Consider the following 15,624-nt stretch of genomic DNA (forward strand, 5'->3'; position numbering starts at 1 on the left):
GCGCATGCGCGGGGCCTCGGGAAGCGTGGGGCCCAGGGCAGCCGCCCCGCTCGCCCTGCCCTAAATCCGTCGCTGGCTGGATGGACCTTTGGCCTGACCCAGTCTGACCGTTCTTACATTCTAGTATTCTGTGGGGCATGCTTGGAGCTCTCCTTTGCTTCTGTTTTACTGCATGCTCCCCATACCCTAAGCAGGGAGGAGAGGGGGTCCATAGTAATGATCAGAGTGAAGCTTCCCCTTCAGGCCCTCTGGCCCCAGCTGTTAATGATTTTGATGAAATCTGGAGACATGCCTCTTAAAGCCAAAGCAGTTTGCCCTGCTGGCTGCAGGACTGGCAGGGGCATTGCATTCTCTTCTCTCTTCTTAGATACTGACGTATATGGATGGGACAGTGAAGGTGCAGGAGACATACCTGAAGAACCGGACTGGCTTTGTGTACTCCATGCCAGACTTCAATATCTCCATTGCCATTAACAACACCCAGGAAATGGACTCTGGCGAATACATGTGCACGGTCAACATTGTGGACGACGATACCATCAGTGGGAAGAACATAGGGCTCCTCAACCTCACAGTTCTGGGTAAATCTTCCCAGTGAAGGACCAGTGTCCTGAGCAGGGTGGAATTTGTGAGGAAAGCAGAGGGCACCTTTCCTAGACCCCAGGGATCAGCCTCTCCTGCCACCCAGTGCTGAGGCTGGGTCTGGCCACCTCCATCACTGGGCTCAGTGTGGGAGGCTGAGGCCCGTGTCCCCATCCTTGGACCCACCCTGAGGATTAGCTCCTTGCAGGTGCTCTCCAGGTACCTCTTGTTGCTCACAGGCTCAGCCCTGGAGCCTGGGTCTCCCCCTCCCTAGCCACAAAGATGCCGTTATTGCTATGGGGCTGGAGCAGGGCACCAGGGTTGCCCCCAATGGGGCATGCGACTCACTGCAGGGCAGTCTGTGGCAGTGCTACTGCCAGGAGGAAGGGGCGAGAAAGCGCTAAAATCGGGTTCTGTCAAAGACTTGAGTGGAATGTTGGGAGCCTGAGAGCTATGGCTGGAACCTGAGGGCAGCCAGTTACCCCGGTGATGGGTGTGGTGTGAAAGGGAGAACTGGTCTGGGTCTTTTGTCATGAGCACATCCCATAGTCCAGCGCGCTCACATAACCCTCCTGGCCCTTCGGCAAGTGCCTCAAGGTCCTGGAGCGATCCCTGACAATCTGGAAAGCTGGGACAGCAGCGAAGTAGCGACATTTGCAGATGACATAAAGTGATTTGGGGGTGTTCAGGACCATAAAGTCTTGCAAGAAATCAGAGACCAGACCAAGCCTGGGCAATGGGTGCCATGAAGTCCATTGAAATTCAGTGTAGCTAAATTTGACTGCAGGCTCCCAATTAACTGTCAGCACAGGAAAGGGATCTGAGTGTCTAGGCAGATGTTAAGAGAAACTGAAATGTTTGGGATTGTTACCTTAGAAGGGAGGTGGATAAGGGAAGGAAATGGGAAGTCTGCTGACTAACGAATCTTCTGGAGAAGGTAGATTGGGAGCATCTGCGTCAGCACAAACAAAGGCATGGTGACTGGAATTAAATGGTGGCAAATTCAAAAGCAGTAAAAGTGAATAGTTTTGCATTCAATCCCTAATTAGCTGTCGGAATTTGTTGCCACCACACAGCATTGATACCAAGAACTGAACAAGATACAAAGAGGGGTAGGCCATTTACATGGAGAGCTAGAATACCAGGGTTACCATAATCAATGCCAAGTTTTGGGGGAGGGTATTAAACTTGTTGCTTGAGAGCTTGGGCTGGTCTCTGACTGCTAGCAACCAAAATGAGACCTAATGTAGGGCAGTTAGCCCGTGCCATCATGCCATGAGGTTCTGGTATCATCCTTTGCTGCTGTCAGAGACAGGACGCTGAGCTAGGTGGACCTCAGATCTGATTCTGTCAATGCTTATGTTATAAGTGAGACTTCCCATGCAGTTGAGGGGATTTAGAAGCATGTTTCTCATTCTAGTTAGCTGAGTGGCTTGTTGCCTCAGGGGGCTAGGGCCTGGCGTAACTAGCAAGGGAAGGCTTGACTGTTCAGAAACAAACATTTCAGCAGAACCTTGGCAAAGCTGTGGCCAGACCTCGGGATCTGGCTGTTGCTGCCTGTGGCAGTGAGCTAGCGCTAAGCTGACCAGGCAAGATGTGGGTTTCAGAGCAGCAAACCTATCATCAGTGCACGGGACACAGCTGCACTGCCTTGGTGCAGTAAGGAAACGAGCCATTTACTGAGCATTGCAGATGCACTTGGAGTCAGAGAACTTTCTTAGCTTGGTCACAGTAACAGCTGAGGAGGGGTTTTCTCTGCAGTGATGGCAGCAGAGCCGGAGCAGGGAACACCCAGGCCCAGGGTTCAAGCGTACACAACAGCTTTGGTCCCAGTACTGATGAGATGGGCACTGCTCATGGCCAGTAGATGGCGCCTTTTCATTTGTCAAGCTCCAGCTGGAAACAGGCCCTTTGTGATGTCTGCCTGGGAAATGCGCTAACCCATCTCCTCCCGCTCTCTCCAGTTCCCCCGTCGCCCCCCATGTGCCAGCTCCACGGGAAGCCCTACCTCGGGGGCAACGTCACCATGAGCTGCAAGTCAGCCTTCAGCAAGCCCAGCCCCAAGTACAGCTGGCAGCGCACCGCCCCCAACACCCAGGTCTTCTTTGCACCGACCCAAGGTAGGATTCCGCCCCTACCACGAGTGCACCAGGATCCTGGCATGGCTCGGGGGGAGGGAAGTGTGATCAGAAACTCCTGATGCTCTCCTCAGGGGGTTAAGCAGTGGGGTGATGTGGGAGAAGGGGGGGGGGGGAGGAGCATTATCACCAGACGCTGGCTTCCCCGTGGCATTTACCTGGCTTGTGGCCAGCTGGGAGCAGCTCCACGGACCAGGCACTCCCACATGGGCTGGGCATGCTGGTGCCATTGCAGTGTTAAAGGGGCTGGCGTACCATTCCTACCTCTCCCCCAGGCCTAACACCCGAGCGAACACACCTCTGGTGGCTCCGCAATTTAACCCCTCTGTCCAGTGTGAGCACAATGAGAAAGCCGTGTGTGACGTAGTGGGGGTACCTTGCTGGTTGCTATGCTGGGGCTGTGGGTGACCCCCACTGGCTGCTGTCGGTACCATGGCCCAGCAGGACAGGGGATGAGTCACTAGGCAAGGGTCTCTCAACCTGTCCAACCAGCTACCCCCCAGGGAGAGAAACAAAGGAAGGTAGAATGCCGCCCCTGGCTGGGGGCAGGGCTGGGAGTGAGTGAGTTAGTTTCTGTCTGGGATCATGGAGGAGACAGCCTAGGGAAAGGGGCTGGAATTTAGGGGCCCAGTCTCCCCCATCTCAAGGGGGGCTGAAGCATCCTAGTCCTGCCCTGTAACCGGATGACATCTGTGCTGTGCTGTATCCTGGAGAAGCAATAAACTCCCTCTGTTCTACTGGCTGGTGGAGTCTGTTCATGCCACTACGGGGGTGCAGGAGGCGGGAAAACCCCAACGCGTCATCACACCGTGATCAGTCTGACCTTGGGGATTCTGGGTGGAATTCTCAAGCTGAAAATTTCCCATTAGGGTAGAGTCTGAGCAGGGGAAACAGCAGCCCAGGAGGGGATGGGTCTGAGCACATGGAGTTGGAGGGCTTGGGTGGGAGCCTCACACCTGTCATGGTGCAGCATGGTGGAAAAAAGGTCAGGGAGTCTCGTCTCAGTTACAGATAGAATCCTTCAAACTCTCTCTGCTTTGAATGGATAATCCCTTCCCTCCCAGCCTTGTGGGAAGTCCCGTGTGTTTCTGCCAGTCATCCCGGTTCACAAGTGCAGTGGCTGCCTAATAGAGAGGAAGGACAACCTTGTGGTTAAGTTGGGGACTGGAAGAAGGTCCCCAGTTTGTCACTGATTCCCTACGTGGCTGTGGGGAAGTCACTGAATGGTTCTGGCCTTGTGTCCCCTCCCCCCCCCCCGTCCTTTGTCCTGTCTATGTGGATCCAACAGGGTGTCACAAGGAGGAGAGAGAAAAATTGTTCTCCTTGGCCTTTGATGACAGGACAAGAAGCAATGAGCTTAAACTGCAGCAAGGGTGGTTTAGGTTGGACATTAGGAAAAACTTCCTACCTGTCAGGGTGGTTATCTCCATTATTAGATATATTTAACAGCAGGTTATATAGATGTTTATCTACTCTTCATACACTGCACAGTCAACCTGTGGAACTCCTTGCCAGGGGATGTAGTGAAGACCAAGATTATAACAGGAAGTTCAAAAATGAGCTAGATAAGTTCATGTGAGGTTAGGTCCATCAATGGCTATTAGCCAGAATGGGCAGGAACGGTGTCTCTAGCCTCTGTTTGTTAGAAGCTGGGTATGGATGACAGGGGAGGGATCACTCGATGATTCCCTGTTCTGTTCATTCTCTCTGGGGCAGCTGGCACTGGCCATTGTCAGAAGATGGATTCTGGCCATACTACGATGCTTGGCCCAGGTCCACCACCACATAAGCACAGAACAAACCCAGTCCCAGTGTCTGTCTTTGCACGTGTTAGTCTGCTGAGAAACAGAAACTGAAAGTCCAGGACTTTCAAGCAGCAAGAGCTGGTAGTTAGGCTGGTTCTGCTCATTTGGTCTCAGGGCTACCAACTCTAGCAACATTGGGTAAAGTGGGTTAACCACCCCTTCTTCTCTAGAAAGGGGCACAGCATGCTCTTTGTCTCAACCATCCTTTCTCAGTGGGATGATTACATTTCTGACACTTCTTTTTCTCCACGAGCCATGGTTCACAGAAAAGCGCCTGCACCTCTTGCTGTAAGACAGGTGACTCCTTCCTAATGCCCTGAGCTGTGGGTCGCAGAATCTTGTGGTGGCCAGAGAAGTGACAGCGCTGGGGGCTACATTTCAAGTAGCACTCACCGCCTTCCTTTGCCACGCAGCACAGTAGCTTTGCCCAGCAGGGTCATCTCGGATGTTAGGCACAGGGCTCTCCAAGCAGGCAGGGGCAGACTTGTTCCGGGTTTCCTCATTTAAAAGCTTTAACTGTTGTGTTCAGTGAACCAAAGTGTTGGACATGCAGGCTGCAAATGGGGAATTTGTGGTGCTGTGCTGGTAAATGATGTCCCCGAATGACAATGATTAAATTCCCACCTGATACATTTACCCACAAGCTTTCACATCCACACCTGTGTCAGAACCCCCAAAGCAAGACAATGGACTCTTAAGCCACTTCACAGCCCATCCTCTTGCTTCCTTCTACCCCCCTCCACATAGCTCCCATACACCATGGTTTGAGGGTTGATCCCTGCACCCTCCCACATTCCTGGTCCTTCTCACATGACCAGAGAACAGCAATTCCTGAATTCCAGAGATGCAAACAATTGTATGTTTATTGGGGTCTGCCTCCAGCAAGCATGAATCCAGTTTCATTTCCTTTCTTCCACTGTACCCATGTTTTTTCGCACTCACTTCGGCTAAGTCTAGACTACATCCCTTTATCACAAAAGGGATGTAAATTAGACGTATCGCAATTGCTAATGAAGCGGGGATTTAAATCTCCCTCGCTTCATTAGCATAAAAATGGCTGCCGCTTTTTTCCCCGCACGGAGCTTTGTTGGAAAAAAGCGCCAGTCTAGACACTGATCCCGGACTAATGCGCTAAGTGACACAAGATGGGATGAAGATGGGCAGCCCTTAGTGGGTAAAGAACAGGTTAGGAACTATTTAGAAAAGCTAAATGTACACAAATCCATGGGTCCGGACTTAATGCATCCGAGGGTACTGAAGGAGTTAGCAAATGTCATTGAGGAGCCTTTGGCCATTATCTCTGAAAAGTCGTGGAGATCGGGAGAGATCCCAGATGATTGGAAAAAGGCAAATGTAGTGCCCATCTTCAAAAAAGGGAAAAAGGATGATCCAGGGAACTATAGGCCGGTCAGTCTTACCTCGGTTCCTGAAAAAATCATGGAAGGGATCCTTAAGGAATCCATTTTGAGGTACTTGGAAGAGAGGAAAGTGATTAGGAATAGTCAGCATGGATTCACAAAGGGCAAGTCGTGCCTGACCAATCTGATTAGCTTCTATGATGAGGTAACTGGCTCTGTGGATGTGGGAAAGTCAGTGGATGTGATATACCTTGACTTTAGCAAGGCTTTTGATATGGTCTCCCACAATATTCTTGCCAGCAAGTTAAGGGAATGTGGATTGGATAAATGGACTGTAAGATGGATAGAAAGCTGGCTAGAAGGCCGGGCCCAGCGGGTAGTGATCAACAGCTCGATGTCAGGATGGCGGTCAGTTTCTAGCGGAGTGCCCCAAGGTTCGGTTCTAGGACTGGTTTTGTTTAATATCTTTATTAATGTCCTGGATGAGGGGATGGATTGCACCCTCAGCAAGTTTGTAGATGACACTAAGCTAGGGGGAGAGGTAGATACGCTTAAGGGCAGAGATAGGATCCAGAGTGACTTAGACAAATTGGAGGATTGGGCCACAAGAAATCTGATGAGGTTCAACAAGGACAAGTGCAGAGTCCTGCACTTGGGATGGAAGAATCCCAAGTATTGTTACAAGCTGGGGACCAACCAGCTAAGTAGTAGTTCTGCAGAGAAGGACTTAGGGGTTACAGTGGATAAGGAGCTGGATATGAGTCAACAGTGTGCCCTTGTAGCCAAGAAGGCTAATGGCATATTAGGTTGCATTAAGGTTAAAAGCATTTCCGGAAAATCATGCCAGTGTAGACGTAGCCAAGGTGTTTAAGTCTCGGCTTGACAAAGCCCTGGCCGGGTTGATTTAGTTGGGATTGGTCCTGCCTAGAGCAGAGGGCTGGACTTGATGACCTTCTGAGGTCTCTTCCAGCTCTATGATTCTATGATTAATTTATTTAACCTATGCCTTAACCAATATTTCTACAGAAAATAAACTAGCCAACCCTAATAGATTGTAACATGATGATCTAGCCCATGAGTTCCCAAATTGGAGGGCATGCCCCCCTGGGGGGGGAACGTGAAGAAATTCCAGTGGGGCCATGAGACGACCCAGCCTCCCCTTGCATCAAGTTTTGCTGCCCTGTTCAAATCCTTTTTTCCTTTTTTTTTTTCTGCTCAACAAGTTTTGCTGCTCTTTTTTGGGGGAGGGGGGGCGTGAGGGTTTTTCAAAAATCAGAAAGGGGGGCATGATGCCAAAAAGTTTGGGAACCACTGATCTAGCCAATTATATCCCACCACCTTTATTGGCTCACACCCAGCAAAATGAATTACACAGGAGACAGTGACAAACAATAGAGAGATGGGGAGTAGGCCCTGGCTGGACAGAAAGCACTCAGCCTGTTTCTAGGTTCTTACCTTTATCTGTAGGCCATAGATAACAGCCCCTGTGGTTGGTCTGGGCCTTATTTCAATGGGGTTGTTCTGGACTGGTTTGAAATGTACCAGAAGCCTTAGCTTCAGAACAAGGCCTCAGATTAACAGACCAGATATTGATTCTTTGTTCTTAGATTTTCAGGCTTTTACAGGGAGGCCTTACTATCTCTGTCCTAACACACACCACAACCCTAACACTGCTCCCAGAGCAAGCCCAGCCTTTCAGCTGGTTGCTTTAATTCCCCTGCGTACCTTGTGCCCGATAGGCAGGTGGGGAAAAATTTCATTAGCAGTCGTTTGGACTTTGCAGTTGTTTTATTAAAATTAATTTTGCAGACCTTGCGCGAGGGACCCTGATGTTAAGGAACCTCTCCAAGGACATGTCTGGGGTGTACGTCTGTACGGCAGCTAATATAGCTGGCAGCTCCAAGTGCAACATCACCCTGGAGGTGAATTCACGTGAGTATGCTCCTCGAGCAGTGAGCTCTGTTCTCCTGGAACCCGAGTGGGTAGCCTAGATCTGCCCTTAGTGTTGTATGTGCCCCAGGTCAATGTAAGGGAAAGTTTAGACCCCCCCAAGGGGAGGAACCTGGGAATAGCTGAGGGATTTCAGCCTGCTGTGAAGGGAAGCAAAGTGCTTGTGACCTGGGTGATGCTTCTGCAGACCTGGTGTGTGCAGACCATGCAGAAGCTTGTCACCAGGGATTATTAACGCTAGCTGCATGTCACCGCTAGCAGCACGTGGCCCAGCTGGCAGGAAAGGTCAAAAAGATCCTGCAGGAGATGAGGGAGGGGGATTATTGTGCCATGGGGTGGCCCCACTCCTGAATCAACAGGCTGGCCCCATAACTTCCCCTGCCCCGATTGCAAGACACATGGGGGAAGCCCAGCTTTGCCAGGGGGAAGCTGTCCATGCTGACCTTGGTGCTATGCTGCTCTGGCCCTAGTATGCCCCACTCTGAGCTCTCTCCCTGGTTCTCTCTAGCACTCAGTGCCGCCGTGATTGCCGGAGCTGTGGTTGGGTCTCTCATTGGCGTTGGCTTGATGATCTTGTTTGTGCTCCAAATGTTCATCTATCGCAACAAGAAGAAAGATGCGCAGGAGGAAATGGCCAACGAGATCAAGTGAGAGTCTAGCATTGCTGGGCAAAGCCTGCATGGCAAGTCCAAGCACCGCCTGGGCACCACACTGTGGGCTCAGACTTTCAGCTGGAAGGGAAGATGAGGGTTTGCAGCCAGAAAGGCACAACAGACACAAAGCCACCATTTGTGATCACAGGGCTGCCATCACTCAGGAGGTCCGTCCTATGCAGTATGTGCAATAAAGCCCCAGTTCCCACAGTCATGTGAATATTGAGACTCTCAGCTTTCATGGCAAACCATTTCTAGTCCTCTGGGGTGAGGGGAGAAGCTTGAAAACCTGCCATCCAAAGGGTACAACAAAAGGCAATGTTTTTAAAACCCAGGTTGATTGATTTTAATCTCTCATAAATCAGTGCTTAGGGCTGCAGCGAGCTTCCAGTGCCGACTGCTGCTGGCAGTGCTGACTCTAAGGGTGTGTCTAGACTACAGAGTTTTGTCGACAAAAGTGGACTTTTGTCGACAAAACTATACCTGCGTCTACACTACCGCTGAGTTCTGTCGACATAACGTCGACAGAACTCAGCAGTTTTGTCGACGCTGGTAAACCTCATTTTACGAGGCATAACACCTTCTGTCGACAGAGTTTCTGTCAACAGAAGGTGTTATTGCCTGTAAACTGTCCTTTGCGTCTACACTACCATGTCGACAAAGCAGCTTGCTTTGTCGACAGAACTCAATGTAGTCTAGACGCTCTTTGTCGACAGAAGCCTGTAGTCTAGATGTACCCTAAGTGAAGGTTACTGACACTTTCTATTATCAGACTCTGTAACTGTTTAGTCTGAAATTTTCTAGTGCAGAGGGAGGGATGGCTCAGTGGTTTGAGCATTGGCTTGCTAAACCCAGCGGTGTGAGCTCAATCCTTGAGAGGCTCTGGGGCAAATCTGTCAAGGGTGGTACTCGGTCCTGCTATGAGGGCAGGGGACTAGATTCAATGACCTCTCAAGGTCCCTTCCAGTTCTATGAGATAGAAATATCTCCATATATTATTAAAGGTGTTTGCCTCAGACTGAATTTTGTTCCAACCAAAATGATTAAGCCATTTCTGAGAATGGGATGATGGGAAAACATGTAGTTTGAGCCATGTTGAAAAGCTCCAGGGGCCTTCATGCTTTAGCGCAGGGTCTTGACATTTGGAGGGGGGGGGGGTATCAAGGAAGGGCTTTTGCTGTTCCTATGAAAATGTACCCAAATGGGATTGGCTGATGAGCTTTTGAGAAACCTCAGTTCACACATGCTGCATAAAGTTCTTAAGTTAGCAGCTAATATTGCTGAAGATTCTGCCTGCACTGAGCATGCTCCATCCCCTCACAGAGTCCACATGTCTCAGAGGGGTCGCCACGTCTGTCTGTAGGTGTACACACAAGGAATCCTGTGGCACCTTAGAGACTAACAAACCTCCTTGTTAGTGCCCATGTGTGTGCACGTTTAACTCGCAGGGTCCCACATGTACAGAGCAAGTGAGACTGTGGGCTTTCTCCATCCTGGAGTATAGGAAGAGGAGCGAGGTTTTCTTTGCAATTGCTCCTTCCTGCTGAGAGCAGCCAGGCCTGTCTCCCCGGTGCTCTCTGTCTCTCCTCCCACAGTGGCACCCGAGCAGCCAGAAGGAAAGGGAGGAACTAGCTTGGCTGGAACACGTGGGGGAGGTAAGAGGTGCCATGCCCTATGCCTGAGCACTTAAGGGGAGGCAGCCACTCTGCAGTGAGGCTATGGCCAAAGTGTGGAGGCCTTGGGGGCAAGAGCAGGGCAGGGCGGCACTAGATGGGGAGCAGCACAAGCTGCAGGCTGGAGCGGGATCGGGGGCTGCCTGTGCAGCAGGGCTGCCACTCTCGCCGGTGATGGGGAGGTGGGAAGCAGAAAAGAAAGGAAAAATGTTACAAGGTCCTGCCTGTGCCCGCTGCTGCCCTCTGCCAGACATGGGGGAAAGGCACCGTGCCCAGGAGTTCACTTTTTCCTCCTCAGACTGCTGTTGCTCCCCCTCCTGTTTCTCCCCTCTTGCCTCTGTCTTGGTCCCCCCCCCCCCCCGGCTAACCAGGTGCACAGAGAGGATCTGCTCTCAGGAGCAGGGCAGGAGATGGGGAGGACGCTGCATAACATGCCAGGACTAGCAGCCCCCATTGTGCACAAACGTGAACCCCAAAGGGTGACAACTCAGCGCTAGCCTCTACCAGTCAGCCACATGTGAGGGGAACAGGGGCAGTTTCCCTTTCTGCCGGAAGGGGGAACAGCTGGTGATCGGTGGCTGGACATAGCCTGGGAGGGGCTGGCCACTGGAGCCAGCACCACACACGCAGGATGCAGCTGCCTGGAGCGCTGTGAAATGTGGGGCAATGTTATCCCCATTCTGTGGGACCTACACAGCTGCATATTCAGTGTGTACATAAAGCTGGCTCTGCCAGGAGAAGAGGGGCATGAGCCCAGGTGAGGAGGAAGCAGTGGGAGTCAGGAGGCAATGCAGAGCAACTGGGAAGGTGGACAGGTGGTGGAGGTAGCAGGGTCTCTAACCATTAGAAAACACTCCCTCCAGAGCTCGGGGTTGAGTCCTGAGTCTCTGCATTCCTCTGCTGTCAGAAAATAGCTGGGAACCTCCTGGCAAAGTCCCTCTTAGCGCTGTCTTGTGCATGCCCTGCCTAGAGGCTAGCAGCCAGCCACTGTGGCCCAGTGCTCTGTGAGCGTGGCTGGTAGCACTTCATGCCAAGGGGTTGCCTCTAGCTTGCACAGGCAGCCTGTCCTGAGCATTGCCCAGCTTTGAGCACTTGGACTGCAACCCTCATGTCCCTTTGGGTTTGAATGTCATCTGGTCTCCAGACCAAACTGGCCAAGTTCCAACCCAGTCTGCAGGCACCACAGGCTGACTTGAGGCTTGGCAGCCATTTGTCAGCTCCTGGGAGGTCCTCCTTGGTGCATGGAATGGCCCCACTGGAGGCCAGTGGTGCTGTCAGTCTCAGGTCCAGTTTCCAGTCGTGCTGGGGGAGGGAGGCCCGCGGGGGGTGAATACAGAGACCCTCCAGCACTGATGCTCGCTCGCTCTGCTTGCCTTGCAGGGAGGACGCTGTTGCTCCAAAGACGCTTTCTTGGGCAAAAAGTTCCGGTTCTGACATTGTCTCCAAGAACGGCACCTTGTCCTCTGTGCACACACCCCGGGAACACAAGCTGTACCCAGCCAAGCCCGCCTCAGACACCGCATCCATCACCACTGCCACTGGCAGCACCGTGGGCTACAAACCTCCCTACATCCACCCCCGGAGCCAGACCCTGACCCCCACACCCAGTGTGTCCAGCCAGAGCCTGCCCCTCTACTTCCCACCAGCATTGAACGGCAGCCACTACCCTGCCTCTGTGCCAAGCAACAGGAACACTCTGCACAGGACAAATGGGGCACAGCTACAGGCCCCCCAGCAGGAGCTCACTGGCCACCAAGGGCTAACCACCTCTACCCTGACCAGAATGGGGGCGGTGCCAGTCATGGTGCCTGCTCAGAGCCAGGCAGGCTCCCTGGTGTAAGCACCCAGTTGCTGGGTGCCCTTTGCATGCTGCGGAGGCTGAGGAAATGGCTGTTAACCCTAAGTGAAGCAGACTGGAAACATAATAACAAAGCTGCCTCCATGCCCGTCTGCATCAGGACTGAGCCTGTGAGGTGGAGCCGTGTAGGAGCTTCCTAGGGGATAAGCATCCCCAGAGACACTCTCTGCCAGCTCTCAGCAGTATCCTTCCAGCCCCAGCTTGGGTCCCTCCCCCCCCCACAAGAACTAGGAGCCAGCCTGAGTCCCCTCTGTGGGGTGGCCACAGCAGAATCTGTTTATTGGAGGAATACCGCTGTTTGTGATGTCTGCTCGCCTGGCTCTGGATACCACCCCCAGCCATTTCTTGTAGGAGAGGGGGTTTCAACCTTTTTTCAGCTGTAGACCCGTAACAAATGTCGAAGTGGGGGTGTCCCACTTTGAAAATTCAGTCTGTGGTCCGCTGCAGTGCTCCAGCACAGATGTCTTAGACTGCAGATTTCCGCTGTAAATGTTGCATGTGCTTGGCACAGCGTTTGCCACCATGTGAGACAGGGCCCTGGCCTTGCATGGTTACTGCAGCACTCCCAGGCTTTGCCCTGGAGATGGGGTATTCACATGCGCTTGGTTGCTCAGAAACACAGAATGCTTTTTGTGGGGTCTGGAAAGTGGTTTTCATAGTAGCCTTTGGCAGACCCCTTAGACAGCTGGCAGGCCCAAAGGGGTGCAGGTTGAAGAACACTGCTGCAGGAAAAGCCTGCTGAGGTCAGAGGGTCTGAACCTATCCCCAGCATTTCAGCACTGGGTAGAAGTGGAACCTGTCAGAATGGGCTGCCCGTCTCTTGGGCTGACACAGGGAGGTGCTGCGGTAAGCCGACCCCAGCATCGGCCTGGTTCAGCCTGAGGGAGCTGTCAGCACAGGGCTTGAGAGATTCACTTGTGTGGGGGGACTGGGACCGCTCAGCCAATGGTGTCCAGGAAATTCACTGCATTGTGGGGTGAGGGTGTCCTGGGTGCGACCCCACACCTGGCAGAGCAGGAAGGGAGTTCACTCATGGCTTGCAAATGGTGTCCACGAGGGAAGCAGAAGCGGCGTGCTGGGAGCACGCACAGGTCTGGGTGGCATTTGCTTGGGGATGGCGGGGGTAGGGAGGGGCAGCCAGTATGTATCTTACTTGGAGCAGCAGCCCAGGGGCTCAAGTGCCTCCCTCAGGGAGAGAGTGCCCCTTCTTTGTCATCATCCAGCAGAGGTGCAGGGCCTTGGCTGGGAGGCCTAAGTGGGCTAGAGGGATTTGCCCCTGGGTCTTGCTGTGAAGACCTGCCCTTGGTCTGGGCCTGGGAGTAGCTTCAGCCCTGTGGCTGGCAGACATTCTCTGCTTCCTCATACTGACATTCATAGGCCCTGTTCTGCCTGGGCCTGGGGATCTCACCCCATCATCTGCTCTCTGAGTTCACCAAAGCCGCCTCTTCCAGGTGTCAGGAGACAGGCCAGAGTCTCTCCTGGGTTCTTCCATGGAGCTACATTTTGCAAAGGGTCTCCTACACCTGAGGCCATGCCCAGCCCTAGGGGAACAGGGCCTCCACAGCTTCCTGCCAAGGGCTGGCTGTGAGTGTGAGCTAGAGACGTTGTGTAATGCTCTAGAGCAGGGGTGGACAATAATTTCTGGTGGGGGCCAATCCAAGATTTTGGAAAGTGGTCAAGGACTGCACATTTCTGTGGAGGAGGTGCAGGGTCTAGGATGGAAGTTGGGTGCAGAAGGGTGTATGGAGTAAGGGACTGGGGTGGAAGAGACCGTGTCAGGTCTGAGAGGAAGTTTGGGTGAAAGAGAGGGTTGTGACCTGGGTCAGGAGATGGGGTGTAGGGTCAGGGATGGAGGGAGGGTGCAGGAGAGGATTCTGGCCTGGGGGAGGAATATAGGGGGGGCTGCATGGTCTGGGAGGGAGTTGTGACTTGGGGCAATGGGGTGCAGAAGGTTTGGAAGATGACTTGGTAGAGGGAGTTGGGGTGTGGGAAGGGCAGTGGTGCCAGATGTAGGCTGTGGCTGGGAGGTGCCTACCTAAGCATCTCCTGGCCTACAGCAGCCCCAATTGCAGGCTGGGCTTCCTGCCTGCTGTAGCTCCAGAGCATTGAAAATGCAGCCAGCTCCCTCCATGTGGCTTTCAACTCCAGGGCTGCATCTAGACTGGCAAGATTTTGTGCAAAAGCAACTGCTTTTGCGCAAAATCTTGCCACCTGTCTACACTGGCTGCGAGTATTTGCACAAGAACACTGACGTTGTAATGTACAAAATCAGTGGTTCTTGCACAAATACTCTGATGCTCCCGCTCAGGGATAAGCCCTCTTGCGCAAGAGGCCAGTGTAGACAGCCAAGTTGATTTCTTGCGCAAGAAAGCTCCGATGGCTAAAATGGACATCGGAGTTTTCTTGCGCAAGAGAGCGTCTACACTGGCACGGATGCTTTTGCGCAAAAGCAAATCTTTTGCACAAAATCATGCCAGTCTAGACGCAGCCCAGGAGTGGGGAGAGGCTTGTACCACCCCCATGCTCCAGGCCAATCTCTCAGCTCCCATTGGCTGGCTGTTTCTTGCCAATAGGAGCTAAGGATGAGTGGGGAGATCACCTGAAGCCTCCCTCTCCCTCTGGAGAAGAGAGTCCAGCGGAGCAGCCCTGCATTTCAAATAGTGGTTACTGCATTCCTGCGGATCCCAGGAGGGGCGTCCGTGGGCCGGATCAGGTGGCTTGGCAGGCAGAATGCAGCCTGTGAGAGGTATCTTGCCCACCCCTTCTCTAGAGTAACCATGTAGTCTCATATCCTAGCAGCTGATTTGTAATGACTCCTTCAGCATTTTAATTCATACTGTGCAATTACTACCTTGGTTTATTTAATGGACTCCTTAAATTGTGTATATTCACCTTTTTTTAAATAACATAATTTATTCCTGTTGATACTAACCACTCTTCCCGCCCACTGTAACCGTTATCCATCTTGTGCCAGCTATTTCTAGATCTCCACCAGACTCCTCCTGGCTGTGATGGGGAGGCACTGAGAGATTATTTGTGTGTATAATTTTAAATGTAATATTTTTCATAAGTGACCATTAAAAGTATTTCTGTTTTTATATTTAAAATAGTGCTGAGCTAGCTGTGTTGCTGGGGGGGCGGGATGGAGTGGGGTAAACAGGAGCCCTTGAGATCTGTGCCACCTCCTCTCGCTGTCTCACAGTGGGCAAAGGAAGCTGCCTGCAAACTTGTGCTCGTAGCTGCCATGAAGCAGCAGGCAAGGTAGGCAAGCAAGCGGAAAAGCTGACAGCCAGCTGTCCAGGGGGGTCCCCTTTGAGCACGAGCCTCAGACAGCAGCCACACCAAGCAACTACTGACCTGATGCCCTGCCAGAACCGGTTTCAGCTGCCCTTAAATGCGCCCCAGTGTCCAATCGGTGTGGATGTGCTAGTTCGAATTAGCAAAATGCTAATTCAAACTAGTTTTTAAGTCCAGATGCACTAATTCGAATTAGCTTAGCTTAATTCGAATTAATTTGAACTGTTAGTTCGAATTAGTGCTGTAGTGTAGACATACCCTTAGAGATTAACGATATATACATATTTAGTCAGTGAAGATGGAGAAATAA

General features: G+C 52.2%; 1 protein-coding gene across 3 annotated transcripts in view; it reads left to right on the forward strand.

Moving 5' to 3' along the window:
* The window catches only part of LOC102452929 (endothelial cell-selective adhesion molecule-like), a 66,757-nt gene extending 51,638 nt beyond the window's left edge, over positions 1 to 15,119 (forward strand). For 2 of the 3 annotated variants that reach the window (XM_075909737.2, XM_075909736.2), the window contains exons 3-7: positions 368 to 581; positions 2,547 to 2,702; positions 7,693 to 7,815; positions 8,342 to 8,480; positions 11,540 to 15,119. In XM_075909737.2, coding sequence (XP_075765852.1) covers positions 368 to 581; positions 2,547 to 2,702; positions 7,693 to 7,815; positions 8,342 to 8,480; positions 11,540 to 11,999 — 1,092 coding nt within the window. In that variant the 3' untranslated portion in view covers positions 12,000 to 15,119. The remainder of the gene's footprint in view (positions 1 to 367; positions 582 to 2,546; positions 2,703 to 7,692; positions 7,816 to 8,341; positions 8,481 to 11,539) is intronic. The other variant, XM_075909738.2, reaches the window with a different exon arrangement.
* Positions 15,120 to 15,624: the final 505 nt, after the last annotated feature.

The sequence above is a fragment of the Pelodiscus sinensis genome, chromosome 25, assembly GCF_052426305.1.
Source record: "Pelodiscus sinensis isolate ZL-2025 chromosome 25, ASM5242630v1, whole genome shotgun sequence".
NCBI lineage: Eukaryota > Metazoa > Chordata > Testudines > Trionychidae > Pelodiscus > Pelodiscus sinensis.